This window comes from Wasmannia auropunctata, unplaced genomic scaffold (assembly GCF_000956235.1).
Source record: "Wasmannia auropunctata unplaced genomic scaffold, wasmannia.A_1.0 LD334213.1, whole genome shotgun sequence".
Lineage (NCBI taxonomy): Eukaryota > Metazoa > Arthropoda > Insecta > Hymenoptera > Formicidae > Wasmannia > Wasmannia auropunctata.
Genome location: NW_012028677.1, coordinates 228,288 through 247,408, shown reverse-complemented (window position 1 = coordinate 247,408; position 19,121 = coordinate 228,288). Strand labels below are relative to the sequence as shown.

General features: G+C 44.2%; 2 protein-coding genes across 3 annotated transcripts in view; both read left to right on the top strand.

Moving 5' to 3' along the window:
* Window positions 1-10,480, top strand: part of LOC105459069 — a 30,317-nt gene extending 19,837 nt beyond the window's left edge. For both annotated transcript variants that reach the window (XM_011704755.1, XM_011704756.1), the window contains exons 3-6: window positions 2,030-2,366; window positions 2,769-2,925; window positions 3,753-4,119; window positions 4,571-10,480. In XM_011704755.1, the coding sequence (XP_011703057.1) occupies window positions 2,030-2,366; window positions 2,769-2,925; window positions 3,753-4,119; window positions 4,571-6,685 (2,976 nt within the window). In that variant the 3' untranslated portion in view covers window positions 6,686-10,480. The remainder of the gene's footprint in view (window positions 1-2,029; window positions 2,367-2,768; window positions 2,926-3,752; window positions 4,120-4,570) is intronic.
* A 991-nt stretch (window positions 10,481-11,471) lies between these two features.
* Window positions 11,472-19,121, top strand: part of LOC105459070 (GTPase-activating Rap/Ran-GAP domain-like protein 3) — a 29,433-nt gene continuing 21,783 nt past the window's right edge. Inside the window, exons 1-2 of the mRNA XM_011704760.1 lie at window positions 11,472-11,722; window positions 14,089-15,616. Of these exons, the coding sequence (XP_011703062.1) occupies window positions 15,411-15,616 (206 nt within the window). The 5' untranslated portion in view covers window positions 11,472-11,722; window positions 14,089-15,410. The remainder of the gene's footprint in view (window positions 11,723-14,088; window positions 15,617-19,121) is intronic.

Below are 19,121 nucleotides of genomic sequence, written 5' to 3'. Positions count from 1 at the left end.
ACAAAACTGTTTAAGATCTTAAATTTTTTGTTTTCGTGTAACAGAGACATTACATCGAGACGAGAATCTTGTTACGGATTTAAGAGGAAGTACTGTTTTGACGGTCTTATTTTTTTTAACGTCTCGCTCGGTCCGGCGAGCGTGCAGGACGGCGCGGCGTGAGTTACACGCAAATTCCTCTCACGCGCAGTTAAGCAGCGGCGTACGGCGAATAATTTGCCGCGTGTCCAGTTTTCAGCGAACGGTAATGCCCGGCGCATCGCGGAATCGCGAAATTCCCCGGGTAACGACGACGGCGGTCAAATGATTCACGCCCGTTTCCGCGCGAACCTATTATCGCCGGGAGTATCGTCGTCTGGCGTTTACGACGTGCGTTTGCCGCGTGCGCGGCCGTGCAGACACGCGGGCACGCGGCGCGCGTAGCAACGCGAGCGGAGGCGCGCGATACACATTTTTGTACGCAAGCAATAATGTCTATAATTTGTGCGTTTGCTTAAGTGCAATTACCGGCGGTGAGCGTAACAGTATCTCGTATAGATGAGCACACTCGAGGGGCAGCGGCCTCGCCCCGGATACGATCGTTTCGTATATCATTACACGCTTTGTAATGTGTCATCTGCATTTTTCTTTCCTTAACGAAGGACGGCGCTCGCGTTACGCCGGGGAAAAAAAAAAGAATCGCGCGAGCGTTACACCGTTCGACAATTACCCGTAACTCTGCGGAACGTTTAACTTTATCGTCGGGTAGCGGAATTTCTGGACTGAGATTATATCGGTACACGCCGAACATTGAAGATCACAAGATCCGCTTTATATCTCGAGAGAAGATTTCGTGACGGATAACGGCTTTCTCTCTTTGCTCCAGTTGAGTAGAACTGCATTACTGCAGTCTATAGAGCTCTCGTCGAAGGGCGACGTGGTCTCGAGGTAGTGTACAGGGTGTACCGAAAAATTAGTTAGCCCCGCTTTTTCCTCAGTCGTAACTTTCGTAACGTCCATGAATTTTGAATCAATCTTTGTCTAGTGAATACTCGAATGCTATTGCGACTTTTCACGATTTTCAGGAAGTTAAATATCTATGTAATTGAGCGAAATTATACGAGAGCAAAGTACACAGTTCAAATTAAGTAAATAACGTTTTCTCAAGAGAAATATAAAACAAATCGTTTTGCAAGCGCGTTCCAACCTTTTTTATAATTAAGAAAGATACCGCCGTAAAAAAAAATTGTTCTTGATGTTTTGCAGTTCAAAGAGAAAGCGCGGTTTCTGACACACCTTGTATGGTGTATGAGACGTGGCGTGTTACGGTGGTCAAACCACCTCCGTGTACAGTCCCACGTGAATCGGGCGATGCGTATAAACAATGACGTAGCTAAGACGTACAAAGGAAAACTTACGTTCTGGAAGTCGCTCGTGGGAATGTGGACAGTCGAGTTGTTTCCTCATGCTTCCCAGATGATACCTGAGAAAATAATGATAACGATCTTTGTAGTACACATTACACATGCAATATGTCACATTTGTTATTAGAGCTCATTACAGCATCAATTAGGCTAATTGTGAAATTGACGTGACGTCGCATATCTTACGATATAATAAAACCCATAGTCATTATAAAACTAAATATTACAGATTAAGTATTACTGTGACTATTAATTTAGGTCATGTAAGGATCGCGGAGAAATGATGACTTCTAGTTTTTATTCTTGGAACATATCGTGACATTATACTGTATAACGTCGTGATGCATATATATGATATCATTGTGTGCTTTATAAAAAAGAATATTTTATAATAAAAGAATGAAAGCGCAAATTCATTTTCGCAAACTTTTCGCTAGATTTTCTAATATGTAACATTCTTTCCCGTTTAATTAAAAGTATCTGTATAATTAATTACAGTTACCTTAATCTCTAGCATCGTTAATCTTTAACAATATTATCATAATAATCTTTTTTACTATCCATATTCAATTTTGTAAGTCAGTCAATTTTTTTAGATATTGATTTTACGTCTCTTCTCGTTGTAGATGCTGCCAAAATTGATACTCCTGCTCTGGGCGGCAATTCCGATTGCGTTGTCCCAGAGCAACTATGCGTCGCAAGGCAACAGCATCGAGTATCAGCCGGGACTGCCGCCGAGCACGATCCTCGACGGCAAAGTCACCAAGCTGGACGACATCTCGCCGATTATATTTTTGAATCGAACGAAAGCCTATTTGAACTGCGGCCAGGGTAGCATGGAGGTCGAGCTCAAGTTTGAGGAACCGTTTTATGGAGTGGCTTATGCCGATTTTGATCGGAACAGTGCCTGCATATTCAAAGGACGGGGTGCGACGACCGCTAAATTGGAACTACCTCTGAAAGGTACATTATTAAATTCGATATTTAATCTCCCGGCATAGAATTGTTTATTTTACAGAAATGATGACAAGAAAATAAATTTATCATTCTTGGGCATATACATATTATTTCTCAATTAAAGAAAGAAATAATAGTAAGTTTTGAATAGGCAATAGTAATATAAATATTTTAAATTCAATTTGTGTTAAATTTAACGTAATGTAACTTTCATTTAGAACAAATAAGATTTAAAATTGATTCAATATTTTTAGAACGATTTTTGATTGCTCTACTTCTACAGATTATCTGTTTTTCTGATTCACATATAATACAATTATTTTAGTTGTTGCGTTTAAAGTGTTACTCTAAGCTATTTTTACTTAACAGATTTAACTTCTTATCGCACGAAAATGATTTATATTTCAGGATGCGGTACAAAGCAGGATCCTCTACGCGTGTTCACCAATAATATAGTTGTTCGCTTTCATCCCGGATTAGAAATGGACGGAGATGAGGTTATCACAATAGTGTGCAGATACCCGCCACCCGTGGCACCGGCGCCTCCTAAGCCGCCAGAGAGCATGTAAGAATCCTTTGTTAAAATTCTTATCGAGAAAATGTATTATCAAATATAATTTCTTGCAAAAAGTGACGGTAAAATTTGTTGGAACATTCCTTACCGAATATTAAAATTTTTAATTTATCAAATCATATGCATAAATTATATATCAATTAATTAATTAAATGTTTTAAATAAATGTTACTGAAGTGGGTACTATAATAAACAGTATCGAATTTATGACAAAACGCGGTTCTTTTTCGAAATATTTTTTAAAAGATATTTATGGTAATTAACCTTTTATATACTGTAGCTCATCGTAACTATAATAATATAATTTAATAAAAAATGAGTTTTAATGGAGAGATATATGTACTTGAAATAATTATTAAGTATCCATTTAACATCGATATTCTCGAAATAATTCTTTTTGCTAAGAGAATTATCGATTATATGTACATATTGTATCATATACATATCGTTATATGATTGACAATTATACTATCACTATTGCGAAAAGCCAAATTGAATACATGACGTGTATTCAACATTTAATGAAACAAATTATATAAATCTTTCTTTCCACTATCTAATCATTTAAACATTTGTGAATAATGCATTCAATATCGCTATTTATCTTCTCACTGCGTCGAACTGAATGAAAAAGTAATTCTGTATTCAGAACGTACTGCGACAACGCATGTTTTTGTCTCTCGCAGTCTAATTACGTTTGCGGATATAAATGCGAGATATCATCCCGTGTACCGCTAACTGCGGCGCCTAACGTCGGTGCTGTTTGCACCGGTCCCGGAATCGCGTATATCCTGTTCTAATCTGATTTCCGTCTGCAGAATGGCCACGCTGACGCCCGCGTCGGTGACTGAACCGCCGCTGAAAGGCTTCCAGATCCTGTTGATTATCTGCGCCATCCTGTTCCTCTCATTGCTGCTGCTTGGCCTCGGCTGCTCCTATATGTGCCTGAAACGCCGAAACGTGCGCGTGGTCCATCGTCATCCGTTCGAAAGCGCCACCGGTTCCGAGATAACGAAACTCTCCGGCTCGTCTCTGAGCAACATCACGATGTTCGAAGGCCTAAAGATACCACGCGCGCACGCCCTTCTTCACGCGGCCGTGTCCACTTCCGGTAGCGAGGCGAATCTGGTGATCGATCATTCGGACACATTGCCGAGCGATTATCCAAGCGAGAGCCACTCCGAGGTGAGTCCCGATAATTGTCTAACAAGATGGATGATTGCACAAAATTTATTACAACTTTGAAAGCTCATACTAATGCTCGTACTAATCCTTTTAGCAACGAGCTGCGTGTATAACGGTTTTAAAGAATTTTCATCGTGAAAATCGATTTAACCGCCAGATAAATTATTGAAATTTGTTTTAACGATTATTAATCGCATTGAAATTTGTTTGAATAAATTGTTCAATATCTATTCACTGTTTATATAAGGTAATATCGCAGTTTTATTATTATTCCACGAAATTTAACAAAATACGTTTTAAATGTCACCCATCAATTTATATTTTTATGTGAAGAAAATAAAAAAGATATTTCACAAATATCTCTTATCGTTAGTCAAAAATACCAAATAAAAAAGACAGTTGCGTAATCGATTCGATACGTTACGATCTATTCAATCATCTATTTTCATAGGTGGATGAGGAACGTTCGCTACCTGTGTCCTCCGCCGGATCCTACGACAACAAGGCATTCGTGGACCATCATGAGGTTCAACGCCAAGTGGAAATGCGTACTTCGAGCTCCCTGTACTCGGAGACAGTTGCCGCCGAAGTGGAGACTTCCTCGATGATAGCCGCGAATGCTTCGAGGATGGTGGTGCCGCGACACCCTGTGGCCATTCCTATCGAGCCCAAGTTTGACGTGCAGATGAGGGTTAAGCGGGCACCGCCGCCGCCGCCGAGCCCGCTGCCGTCGGAATCCGACGTCGCGAGCATCGCTCTCGAGAGAAATCTGACGACCATTCTGGAGAGAGAGGAGACCTCTCGCTCGCTGGAAAGCGCGCCCTACCGAATGACGACCTTCTCCTACGTGCCCGAGCTACACGGACCACCGTCATCGGTCTCGACCATCTCTCGGCAGCAGACGCCGCCGGTCTACTCCAGGATTCTACGCAAACAGGCGGAGAGAGAGACCACCGTGATCCAGGAGAAACTCCCGTCGCCGACGGCCGAGCAACCGCCGTTCCACGAGATCCGTCGGCCGAGGTCCCTGACCTCCCTGAACACCGAGCTCACCGAGACCCGCTCGTTGACCGAGGTGACGGACGCATCGCACGCCAAGTACCGGGTGGCGAGCATCCTGGCGCCTACCCCGCCGCCGCCGCCGCCAATCGCGCCTACCACGTCCACCACCACCACTCACACCGCCGTTCAGCACCGCGAGCACCGTTTGTTGCGCGAGATGACCGAGCCACTGGTCGAGCCGCAGGTAGTCGCGCCCCGCCGTCCGGAGATCACGACACACGAAGTGGACGACGTGTTCCTGCGCACCGTCACGGAGAAGAAGACGATCGAGGACGTGGAGCGTCACAGTCGCCAGATCACCGAGTATCGCGCCAGGTCCCAACCGCCGCCGGATCTCAAGTGGGACGTCACCATCAGGAACTATCCGACGGAGAATCTGCCGCCGCCGCCGCCGGAATGGGAGAACTTTTCCGACGTTAGCTCGGCCTCCAATCTGACCATCACGAACGAGCCGACGAATCATCTGGCGGACGACGAACCGGACGTGAACATCGAGCCGACTTACACCACGCGCGCCGAGATCCCATGCCGACCGCCGCCCGCGCGTCGCTCCCTCGACGACGCCGACGCCGATTGGTACACCAGGTTGGCGCGCGTCTTGGAGCCGCGTTACGCCACCGAGTTGACGGACGAGGAGCGCGCCAAGTGGCGCGAGATCATCACGACGGAGAGCACGCTGCGGACCTTGCTGACCGAGGCGGTGGTTAAGGAGGATTACGAGCTGATACGCAAGGACGCGAGATACGTTAACCTGTTCCCGCCGGCGAAGTGGGACGTGATCATTCGGATCCTGAGCCCGCCGTTGACGCACACCGGCTCCACCTCGTCCTCCAGTCACGGCAAGAATCACGGACAGAGGTACAAGCGGTCCAAGTCGTCGGAATGGGACACCAGATCCAGACGATCCTCCCTTCCCACCCTGTACGAATATGAGAGCGACGGTGGCAGCTCGGCGCGTACCTTAGGCACCCATCATCTCCAGACATCGCAATCCGCCACGACCGTGACCGGTGGACAGATCGGCCGTCCACGCCGACTTGGCGGTTCTATTCGTTCGCGGGGTGCCGGAGTTGGCAGCGAGGCCGATCTGAGATCGATGTCCGAGATAACCGTCCGTGATTTCGCCCGGATGGACAGAGACGACCTGACCAGCTTGAGCTCCTTCGAAGGCGCGGACTCGCTGGTCAGATCGCTCAGTCAGCCCAGCCTGGCCAGATCGGGCTCGGAGTTCACCGAGCACTGGGGCATGCCTTCCGGCATTCTACCGCCGTGGGCGTCCTCCGAGCACGCCGAGGATGGCGTCAGCTCCGTGGAAACGACCCCGAGGGCGATCAGGAGGGGCGACAGATTGGAGGTCCTCGCCTCCTTCGACGAGCACAGACGGGGCCCGTCCATCACAAGATCGAGTCGATACACCGAAAGGGAGCTCAGCGTACGCGTGACAGAAAACCAGAGGGCCTCAGATTGGTTTGACAACAACTCCGAGCCGGAGATGCAGATCTGAGCGGTTCCAAAAACAGATCACAGATTCTCGGTTTTTACCTCAAACCCTTTAGATACGGAGATGACATTCCTGAATTCTCGACGAAGGTCTGAGTAAAGTTATTAGGGATGAAAGTCAGATAATAGAAGCAACACTGTACCACTTGCACTTTACAAAATCAAACCTTGAGGTCATCGTTTCTAATGATTTTGTCATGTATTTTTTGTAATTCTTTGAGTCTCTTAATGTATAGTAAAATCGGTTATTAGAACCGATTGATTTCAATCGAGTCAATTTTTAGCGCTATAAATAGCAAAAAAATTATACAAATTATATCCAATAGATATAATAATTATGTTTTGAAAAATTGGTAATTTTTAAATCAAATTCTGAATAAGGAATTAAAATTTTAATTCGGAGTAATTTTAGATTTTGAATCTTAAATAACATTTGAGAAATTGCGTGCTGTTCAGAAAATGAGAAGAAGAATGCGAACCAGAAAGAGGTCCGTTGAAAGATCAGTTTTCATCTTACAATTAATCCTTCGCAACCTCCACGTTCTCTATTCTATTGCGAGCCACAATAACAATGGATTATGATTTATACGGGGCGTCGGTTCGTATTTTTCTTATAGGCACTGTTTCGGTCAGTGTCTACGTGATTCGCGCATGATGTGTGTATATGCCGCGTTTGTTTTGCTTTCAACTTCGGGACGTCCTATAGTATGATCGATACCTTGCCAAGAAAGAGGCGCGCAATGCACATTAACGGCGACGGGATAACGTTCCGCAATCGTCGGGTATAAAATGCACTTTTATTTGTAGCGACGGCCAGCCCGGCCGTTTCTTTCTTCCGTTTCTTACGTCGTCGGTCCTACCCCGCTGCCCTACTTCCTTCATGGCTCATGGCCGTTCACTGCCGATTCCGTCCTCGCGCCCGGCCCGACACGCGCGAGGACCCACGCTCAACCGCGCAAATGCAAGAATTGTTCCAATTTCGGGAATCCATCTCCGTCTCGCCGACGTCAGGATCTCGTATATATATCACGATATGTTCCCGAAACTTGGGGAAATTCAGCCGCCACTCTCTTCACACGTCACTCGCAACGCGAGACACGGGATTGCGCTAGTTATATGCCCGGTCTCGATCTCGGCGCGAGTGAGTCTGCAGATTTTGGCGAGAGTACGATAAACATATGCACAGTTTGCAGAAATTAAGCCATTAAAGCCAACCTTGTCACTTTCTTTTGTATTAACAGTTGCATTCAAATAATTACATGCAACTTTTGCAGTTCGCACGTTCTGTAAACTACAGAATGCACTATCAGAGAGATTTCATGACAAAAAAAATATATTCTACCGATTTGAGAGAACGCCACTCGAAAATTCCCAAAAGGAGAACTTTACGGACTTTGATGGGTTAATCGGCAAACGTGTGAAATCCATGGCACAGGGAATAATGCAAGGAAAAAAAATAACACAGGATGGGAAAAAAAACGATAAATAATATAGCGTAATCATATTATGAGAGGACACAAGGGCCACGCCCGACGCGGCCTAGTCCTCAGCTTCCTAACGTTCCGTTTAGATCGGGAGATCTCTTACCGAGATCACAGGGGACAACACGTAGCTCTCACGACTAAAACCACCCCCGTTTTGCGGTACAACTGCGATAATAGTCTACTTAAGTAGGTAACGAAACACACGGTGCTGGGTTATACGCTTCAAACGATAGCTAGAGATAGCTCTCTCTCCTCCGAGAACATTTACCTAACCTCTTCCCCCTCCCTTGCCTCCTCGCTCCTCTTTTCCCCCTTCAATGCATCCCTTCCGATTTAATGTATTTCGTCGGAGTGCCTGGGCTCGGCCGAGATACGTATCGACCGACACGGTACGTTCGCGCGTAGATAGGTATATTTGTAATTACGTACTTTTATGACTATAATGTATATTCACACACGTAATTTTAAAACTATGCGTAAACTCTCCCCGCGCTATCCTCGTGCAGTCATTAGAAACTTATGAAGTTATTCTCCGAATCCCTGAGCTGCAAGACGGGAGAGAGAAAGAGAGAGAGAGAGAATTTGGAGCTTGCAGATTCCATTAATATATCACGGCGTGATTATAGTTCTCGCGACGTAAATCGCTTCGGAATTCGCCTCGGCAATCGTCATCTTCGAAATATTACCGCCAAGCAAGATATTATCCTTCGCTTTGCTCGCGGGTGCTTATTAAAATTATCAGATGCCAGTCGCAAGCGAGGCAGATTGACAACGTCAAACTTCGAGCTTATCTTTTAGGATACTTGCGTTGAGTGTTTAATGCAATAATATGGAGTATCGCAAGTCGCAATGTAACTACCTATTCATACATATAGTCTCTTAGGATATTCAAAATTCTCGATTCTCGAAAGAGACCGATTTGTTTTCAGGTAACTGACGGTTAACTGTACGTTGTGTTATAATTTACCTGTTATAACATTTAATTGTAATACAAAGTTAACGGTAGCGGCAAAACAATTGGTATACTTTCCATTTCTACGTAATTCAATGCGATCGATGCACGAATAAAGAATTAATTTCTCGTGTTCGATAGTTGTGCAAGTCCGAGTCAATTGTTTTGCGTCGAAATAAATCCGTCCGAGGAATCCGATATTACATGATATTACATTAAGCGCGTGATTTTCTACGAACTGCATTTTGTAGAGCGTGGGTGCGTAGAAAATGAAGTCACATTGTGGACGCTTTCTTTATACATGTAACTGTAAATCAAAACCGATAATAAAGTTATGCATATTTTGAAACGTTTGAAAAGAATACCGAGACCGGCGTTAAGCGCACATGCTAGATCGATGAATAAAACATAAAGCGCGCGCGAAAGGAATATGAAGCGCGGATAGTGGGGTAATAAATCACATCGAAAAATTATATGGAACAAGAGTTATCAACATCGTTGAAGTTTTTTTTTATCTCGACGTCAGTTACATCGAGCTTTCACGATGTCTTTTAACAAAGAAAATCGCTGTCGCGAGCAGGATTCGATGTCGAAGAAAGGGGAGAGAAAAGAGATGCCCGCGAGATAAGAGAAATTAATGAAACGCTTGTATTTAACTTACGGAAATACGGTTAACGCGAAATGGGAGTGTTGAAGCGACGCGCCCTGAAAGCCTTTTTATCGGGCGGAATGGCGCGCTTTATTGTTAGAAATTAATGTAACTGCAGATGATAACTCTCTTATATATAGATACTCTATCTGAATATATATTTTTATATCGAATTTTGTAACAGATGCGAATTGCATTTGGATCGTCCGAGCGTTCCCGATACGCGGATGTACTTTGTGTAATAATATTCCAGGGAGCTCGCGTAAGCGCGAGTGAAATGAGTGCTCCATGGGAATTGGACATGTATAATGAAACGGGGGGGGGAGGAGAGGGGGTGATCGGATTGACGGAGAAACGATGGGTAAATCGTCTGGTAAGACGGCGAAGGACGATTCATTCGTTGTGTCATTGATCGATAAGCGGTGATAAGTAAGTTCGAACTAAACTCCTAAATTATAACTCCTAATAAATGCTGACAGCCCACGAACCACGCGTTGTTTGAGTGCATTGTAAATCATGTAACCCTCGTCGCTTCATATTACTCCGCGGGAGATTAATTTACACGGCTCGACGTGCTGTCGAAGTTATGATAAAATAGCACGAGTTCTCGCGACGGCGACTCAGGCCCGCGCGCGAATAAATGGAAAAGTGTAATACGATCTTTGAGCGAGTTTCGGAGAGCATGGCTATTAATAAAATTGATTACTAAAAACAGGTTTGTGTACTGTTGTTCTTTTATTGCCGAATAAACTCGGTGTCACTTCTCATTTTACCGACGAGATCCAGCGTGTCTGTACTGAGCATCGTCTTGTTTGTGAAAGATTTCACCGCTTCAATCTCAGAAGAATATACTTTCTTCCACGGTATGCGTGACGATTTTACTTGAGCGATATTGAATCAACACATCTGGCTAGATCCGGAAAATCATGAAATAATCTAAATTTCAATTTCAATAAATGTGTAAAATGCAGTATAAAATGAAATGAGGAATGGATTCAATTAATGTTGGACCTATTACATTTTTCAAACACACCGATTACCTCCTTCCATACACGTTCATATGAAATTAATTCTAATACTACTGAATAATATATATTCATATCGGAGAAAAGAGAATATAGCGCGTAAAAAGTGAAAGGTAAGAAATATAGCACGCGGGAAGATGCCGATGCGAGGCGCAGCATCTTCCATGACAATCAGATTGCGTCGCTCGCAAGAATTCATTCGGGTTGCTCGCCCGGAACAATCGAGGAGGACGTCTAAATTAATTACGGGGACTGGGGAAAGAATTCCGCAAAGCGGGACGCGGCGAATTCATCAAGAGCATCGACAGCAGCCTCGAGCGATCGCGGCGAATGATCCTGAGGTCACATTAAAAGGAGAGACAGAAGATGACAGAAAGAGAGAGAGAAAGAGAAGGGGTGGGGGAAGGGCGGGAGGGAGACAGATCACATGAGGGAGTCTCTATAATTGCTTCGCGATGTCCTCCTTGATCGATACCCCAGTGGAAAAAGACGTGGCAAAGGCGCGCCCCGCCGGCTGTCTCGCTCTCACTCGCGTAGATATATGCGCTTGTTTTTCCAAAAACAAGTTCGTCCGTCCGCGAGTACCGCGCGTACGTATGTACTTTCCTTCTTCGACCATGCGGGGCGGATCGACGCATGCGTTTTTCTCGCGCGCCCGCGTACCCTTCGCGGGATTATCTTGGCCGTGAATCGAGCAGTCTTCCACGGTCGTTCCCGAGCTTGCTCCCGATCCGCGGGGGCGCGCGTTCTCCTCCTGAGAGAGGATCGCGCGACCGCTCTCGAGCCCTCCACTCGAGACGCTCTCTCAGAACACAGCGTGCGTGTCTCTCGGTAAGCCGCGCTATACACCTGTATAATCGTGATACATACGTCAAGTAGTAAAATGACTGCGAAAGGGATTGACGTGGCGTGGGACACGTGCCGTTTAAAGGTAAGCGAGAATCGTGACGTGAGGCACACGTTAAAAGTCACTTGCCTGCAGTACGAGTGGGTAGTCGTGTTTAATAAACTTGATGTCAAACGTCGTTTAATTTATCGAAAATTTGAAGCGCATTAAATGTACACGTTAACGTTGACGCGAGCGCGCGATTTCTATTTGTCAGTCTTGTTGTGCACTTGAATTATTGTTAAGATTCGGACACAATGGTCCTCTCGTCGCGTCGCAAACTCGTTACGTTTATTCAAAGTGTTACTCGTTGCCGAGATGTTTTACCGTCGCCCGTGACGCCGGTGACGCGTCTGAACTATTTAAAAGGATGGAACAGATGCTTAAAGCGCATGCATGTTAATTACAAGTTATACGACGTATATTCCATACACGGAAACTCTCTCGCAACACGGAGTTTCGCCAGCGACGTGTAATTGCATTCAAAGTTACCTCCTCGTGATTAATGACTGAAATTAACCACAAAAGCATGTTAAACAATTTTTTTTCCTTCTTTTTTATTTAACACAAGCAGTTCGAATCAATCGATATTAATTATTTCGAAACTTGACAGAACGAAAGAGAGTTTTCATTAGATCTTATTTCTGCAGAATTATTTTCTGTAGAGAGAGGCTCGATTAGAGCTAGAGCAAAGCGCGGATCGCAATCAGGCTGCGGCTAACGATTATCTTTATAACGCATACATGTGAAGCGTGCAAAAACTAAGTTTAACGATCAATAGCTGCTTAGCACGAACGGCCGTTTCGCGTGGCCGAAGCTATAGAGCGCGTAAAAATTTTAATAATAATTAAACTCTGTGACATATTTGCATATTTTAAATAGAAAGTTTCAATTAATTGCCGTCGTCAGTGATGCGACGATCGCAAATAGCCAGTCTATTTTCGTGTAACGCCAATTAAAATTCATTTATACAATCAACACGCAGCTTAATTAGCAAGACGTTTAAGTCGAGGGTTACAAGCGGGTCGGTAGCGCGGAACGATGAAGTTTGGATTAATTTGGAAATCTTCTCCGGAGAGGGAGAGAGAGAGAAAGAGAGTGAAAACGAATTCAAACTCCGAATTTAATCAGGGTGGCCGGTACTCAAATTTTATAAAAGAATTTCCTAAAAATTCCCGGATTTTCCAGGAATTTTATTCAAAATTTCATGTAAGATTAGAGAATTTCTCAATACAGCTTTAAAATAAATTAGGCATTAAGAGTTCTAATAACGTATAGAACTTGATACGTGAAACAATTGAATCTTCTCATACATGTACAATAATTACATCTCCATAAAAAATTTTTCGAACGTAACGAAAGATTTTGTATGCAGATGTAACTACATATGTGAAGATTAAATTGTTTTACGCACCAATAAGTTCTACATTATTAGACTCTTAATGCTTGATTTATTATTTCTGGATTATCGTTTTTTAGATTGAAGAGTCTTTATATAATATATGTCAATTTTAAAATAAATTAAGTTTCAATATCAGGGGCCTTTGATATGGGGCCACGTTTAATTTCCAAAGGGATAAAATTAAATTTAAAAAATTCAAAAAAATTCTCTGAGTACCAGTAAAATTCCATGGGAATTCATGATTTTCAAAGGTAAAAATAAAATTCCCTGAAAATTCCAGGTTTTCCCGGTTTTTCCCGGTAGTACCCACCCTGTTAACGTATGGATCATCGAAATTAACGTTCGCGAGAGGTTATATCGTGCACTCCTACGTAGATTTAATTAAACGTTACGCACTGCACGTGTTATTCCACGTTCATGGAAGAATAAATAGCGAAAAATAAAAAAAAAGTGCACCTGCTTCTTGGCGCAAACTTGCGTCGGATTCTCTTGCGAGAATTCCCAGGTGCGTGAGCTCGTGCATAACTGACGCGCAGTAAGGGCTCGTGCACGATTACTCGTTTAAAGGGTAGGCAATCGTTCACGCACGGGTAACCTCGCGACGCACAGACGCTATATCGTGACGATGCCGCGCGCTCGAAACACGGAAGGACTCGCGAATAATTTTCCAAGTTACGATTCGCGGTGTCACGCTGTTTACGCGCGAGAGTCCGAAATGACTTCGAATCGAGAATAACTTCGTGAATTTGTGAGGCTGAACCTGTTAATCTCAGCTTCCCTTGGACAACTTGCTTTTATTTGAAATAATATTGATATTCATCGCGAGTAAGTGGAAAAACGCGTTAAAGAGTTCTAATTACGGTCCGAGTTATTTTGACAGAATGATTCCAACGTTAATATAAAATGTAATGTAAAATTTTTTTTTTAATCCCGATAATAATTCCGATAAGAACGTGGAATACGTATAATACTATAATATTTGTTAACGAAGTGCAACATTCTTTTTTAGATCCAATAATTTTAACAAGGTGGTCCTCTGTCGTTTATTCCGTTATTATCCACGAAAGAAAAAAGTGCGACAAGGAAATCGTGGCGAACCTAACAATTTCAACAGTACGATCTTTACCGTCGGATCGCGCGTACTTCGCATTCAAAAAGAAACGAGTGAAACGCACGGGGAAGATTCTCTTTTATAAGCGACAATAATCGCAAATACGGAGTGACAGCGTTCGCAGCATCCGCTCTGTCTGCGACGGGCCGTTAATTGACTCGGCGAGGCGCGAGCGATAGTTTAATAGCCGCGCGTTCGCGCGCGAACAGAGAGGCTACTACCTACCGGTGAGAAGGGGGTGCGAAGGGAGAAGAGCGGGGTCCACACAGGAGAAGAGAGCATCCACGGCGAGGGATGACGACGCGAGTCTACGTGGGGTGCCGAGAAGCGGATGGTGGGGCTGGATGGTTGAGCAAAGCGGCAACGGACGACGCGAGTTATGGTGGCGAACGACGCCGGTGGATGGTGGGGCTGAAAAGCGGCGCGGCCAGTTACGCTCGTACGGGATAAGCCCGTCGTGCACCTGCGATCGAGTCGGGAGGGCGCGGAAAGTAGATTCGACGAGGATACCGGAACGGTCGCACCGGAGAACCGGAAGAGGAATTCGCCGCTCCGGGAACGATGACACCGCTCATCTTGGCGAGACACCATCACGTCGAGAAATCAGCAAACGCGAGTACGGGGATACGAGTGGCCGAGGCGAGTGATATCTCTCTCCGTGACGGACGGAGGGAACTCGATTAACGAACTGATCTCTCCTTCGGAGCGAGTTCCTGCGAGCCACTTCCGAAAGAAACCGGGAGAGAGAGAGATCGTTTTATGCGCGCGACAGAGCGGAGAGCGCCTTAAACGAAAAGTTTCGGAAAGTCTCACGTGTAATTGAGAGGGATCCGTGTTCATCCCTCATAAATGTTTGCTCGTGAAACTCAAACTGGGATGCTGATGCCGCCTTCGCCGTGCCGAGCCGTCGAAGACCCTCGCGACGGAGAACCGGATCCGACGAGGATAAGTTTCCTCGTGGATGGAGATTACGCCGGCTGAATGGAGAGTCTTCTCGTCGCGAAAGGGCTGCTCGCTGCTCCCGGGACGCATGACTGTTGTTCGACGGTGGAAAATTTTCGCTGGTCACGAACGCGAGGATACGTGATACCGACGTTGGGAGCGTAGAGCGGTCGCGCCAGCAATTACGTTTTCGTCGTTGACGATTGAAAAACATGACGGGGAATGGTCGCGTAACCGGATCGTGAACAACCGCCGGCGTGGATAGAGTGATATCGAAGATGAGTTCTCTACGACGGACGATCAATCAGTCGGCTAGGGAAGGCACGTCCATGCGAAGACACGCGCTCTCCGGGCCCACCACGAAGAGCATGAAGAACGTCACTCATACGAACGCGGTGCCCGCTTCGCCGATGCGATACAGGACCAAGTACGAGCTGCGAAGCATCAGTTTGGAGGGCAACAAGGTGCTACCATGGACTACAAGGTAAGCAAAGTTGGATTATCAATTTTCTCAGATAGCGAATCTTTTCTGTACGCTTATAGACGTCTTTCGACTGCATCAAAACTCGTACCCCTATGAATATCACCAAGAAAATTGCTTATTTTTATCTCTAACTTCGTTGCTTTTATAAATTAACAACAATGCGTAAGTAATTGAGATAAATAATTAATAATTATACAATATAAAATAAACTACTTTTTTTTTCTCAAAGAACGATGCAGCCTTGACCTTAAATATAAAGCACCCTCAATTTACTGCATTTTCTTCGAAAATGCGATAATAGAAGCCAAAGGGGAATTAACAAAATATTAAAATTAAAAGTATTAGTTTTCAATAAAACTGTTTTTTTTAATATTTTCATTAGATATAGAACGTTTACATTAAATTGTATATAGGGATGTTTTATACTTATTGTTAGCCAAGACTATACACATAGAAATTAAATATTTATTTCGTATTAAATAAAAAATAAGTATGAATTACATATAATGTCGAAAGTTTTTTTTTTAACTTAATTTGTACGATCAAGGAGAAAATAAGTTGTTGCTCTAATAAACTTTATCTGTGAATTATTCAAGAGTAAAAAAAAAAGAACTTATGGCGAAGAAAAAGTTCGAAGAATAAGAAGTTGAGACTTCCAGTCTTAATCCCGAGAACTGGCTCGCTTGATATAGTCGGCTATATCAGCGCGGGCTCGCGGAAGCGTGTGTATCGTATAATAGTCTCTCCAGCGAAATCAATTTTGTGTGCTTCACCTTGGGTTGCCATGTATTCGGAACAGATACCGCCGCAACTTGGGAGTTTAATGGTTCTGAGATTAGGGCATTAAAGACAGCACGAAGCCACAAGCGAACCAATCAATCCGGTATAAAGCCGAACAATCGCGGTCCTCGCAATTGGTTTACCGCGACCGACGCTGTCGCTCGCTGATATTGATTGATGAGCAAGAGGGTTTCGATCCCCCCCGCGAGCGATACACAAGTACGCTTCCGCTTAATTATTTAATCCCAGAGACGAGACGAATCTCCGTGCCTTCCGTTCCGGAATTGCAAATCGCAAATGAATTGTTGATTGTCAAAGTTACATTAAACATTAAAATTATCGCCCGGTTCGAGAACGCGAAACTTATACATTGCAACTTATTACCATGTCGTCGTTCTCGTATAGTTGAAACGAAATACTTCTTAAGCATTTTTTTATCATGCTCTTCTTGGCTATTTAGAAGTTTATAATTAAGAAGATCGTATTAGCTGTATAGCTGTCAAATGAAATTTTTCACTCATATTCATCGACAAGATACTTTCGTCAGATCTTTAAATTCAAATTTAATTATTTTATTTCAATTACTTGTATATGCACTTAAACATAATATGACCGACATAACATGATGTGAATAAAAGTTCGCAGAATATTCGAATTACGTACGTTCAAGACTGTTCCGATCGTAATATTATTGCTCCGATAAGAAATTCTTCCGATTTATTTTTTCTCATAATACGAACGTGTATACATTGTCAGTCGGATAAAATTTGCTTGGAAGTTTGATAGAGAATTTTTACAATTATCAATAATGTATAGACACTGGATTTTACATTTTAGTTAAAAAAAAAATACACAAAACGTTGTACATAAATTTCTAGAACTTTGCTCGACTTTTGCGAGCAGCATCTGTTTTTATTCCCAAAACGACGTCATCTCGAACGACTCGAACATTCGTGCGACAGTACTGTTTGCTAAACAAAAAAGTCGCGAAAGGAATTCGGCGGAAACTTTTAATTAGCGAGCATTCGAGTGGGTTGATGACTTTAAAACTTAATTAGTTTCGTAATCTCGATTGACGAGTATCGAATGGGATCGTCAACCGTGCAGCTTCTTAATTGAGTCAAAGTCAACCGATCCGCGAACCGATGCGAATGCCATTGGCGCGCGATAAAGCCTGATAATCGGCAACGAGCGACGCAGATTGCAGCGTGCAAAATCCGGGGCGGATGCGGACGCGCTCTTTAATCTCCCCGGACAACGACGTACGTAAATCTGCGATACAAACGTGCATTTAAACGGTTACGAGTGCGCGGCTTATAATGCCGTACGATTTACGAGCGGCCGGTTGAAAATATAATTTGAGGGGGTCTTACATCTTGGAGAGAGAAAGGGAGAGCGAAAGAGAAAGAGAGAGAGAGAGAGAGAGAGAATGATGCGGCGTGGCATCGCGCGGATTATTCTTGGCGTATCGTTCGACTGCACGCGGCCGGGCACGTGCCAGATACGGTGCGCCATAAAGATACACCGAAACGATAGACCGGGGCCCCTTCCCTCGGGATCCACCCCATTATTTCTGATCAATTTGCAAAGTTAACGTGCGAAGACTGCTCGCGTTATCGTTCAGGTCCGGACGCGAGCGACGCTCGTAGGTATACCCGTATACTCGCATCCCCGCGACATCGATTTTTAATACGCCAGGCTACAAGCGCACTTAATTAGCTCCTTTTAACGACCGGAGCGTGTTTGAATTAATTCCGCGTCGGAACGTTCTCGTGATGTAATCGAACGGCGAATGTTGTGCTTTCGACTGTTACGCTTACCTATAATATGCCACATAATCTTCGATTTATCGAGCCCGAGCGGAAAGAAGGGCGCAGCTAACGGAGGAAACGAGGAAAAGAGAGAAAATCTGCGCGCGCGATGCTCTGTTTCCCGGAACAAGAGATAGCCAAAGTCAAAACGCCAATTTTCGAATACCGGAGAGACGTACGACTCGACGTGACAAATGAGCGAGACAATAGCGAGTACGGGAAGAAATTATGTCATTAGCAAATTTTGTTATTAAACACCGATGAATATTCAACAGCGACACGATTCGTTAATGCGGTCCCGTTGATGTAATTAGTTAGAATTTACAATAACGTTTTATGATTCATGTTTATTCAATTGCGTCTGGATGTATTACAATTAGGATATCACATTGCGAAATCGCGGCGCACACGACGCAAGATATTTCCCCTTCGGTGTTTCCAGCAAATTCCATTACTGTTTTCGACTATTGTGTTACACTCACGGGATCGTAAGCGTACCTGAATCGTTCAAAATTTAATTGCTTTATCCGGCAACGGTGCGTTCAAGCGCGAGACACCGCCTTCTTTATGATCCACTTCGTTTCCCTGCCGGGATAATGAGATTAAAGCCCTCCCTGCAAAGACGCGTAAACTACCGAAAGCGGGTACGTTTTGCCCGTAAAAGGTACCTTCTGGCGTCACAGTGTTATAATGTCAGGGTAAAGAGTCCCCCCTTGTATATACGCTCGCACTTTATCAATACATTTCTGATGATCCGCGCCAAGGATATCGATGCGAGCACTGCAAAAAAACTCGACTCATCGAAATTCCGTCGATATTCCTCAGTCGATAGACTTAACAGCTTCGGAAATGTCTCCCCCTCCCCCACCGAGACATCGATTCGTTGTATTATTATCTAGGGGAATATTTCTTAG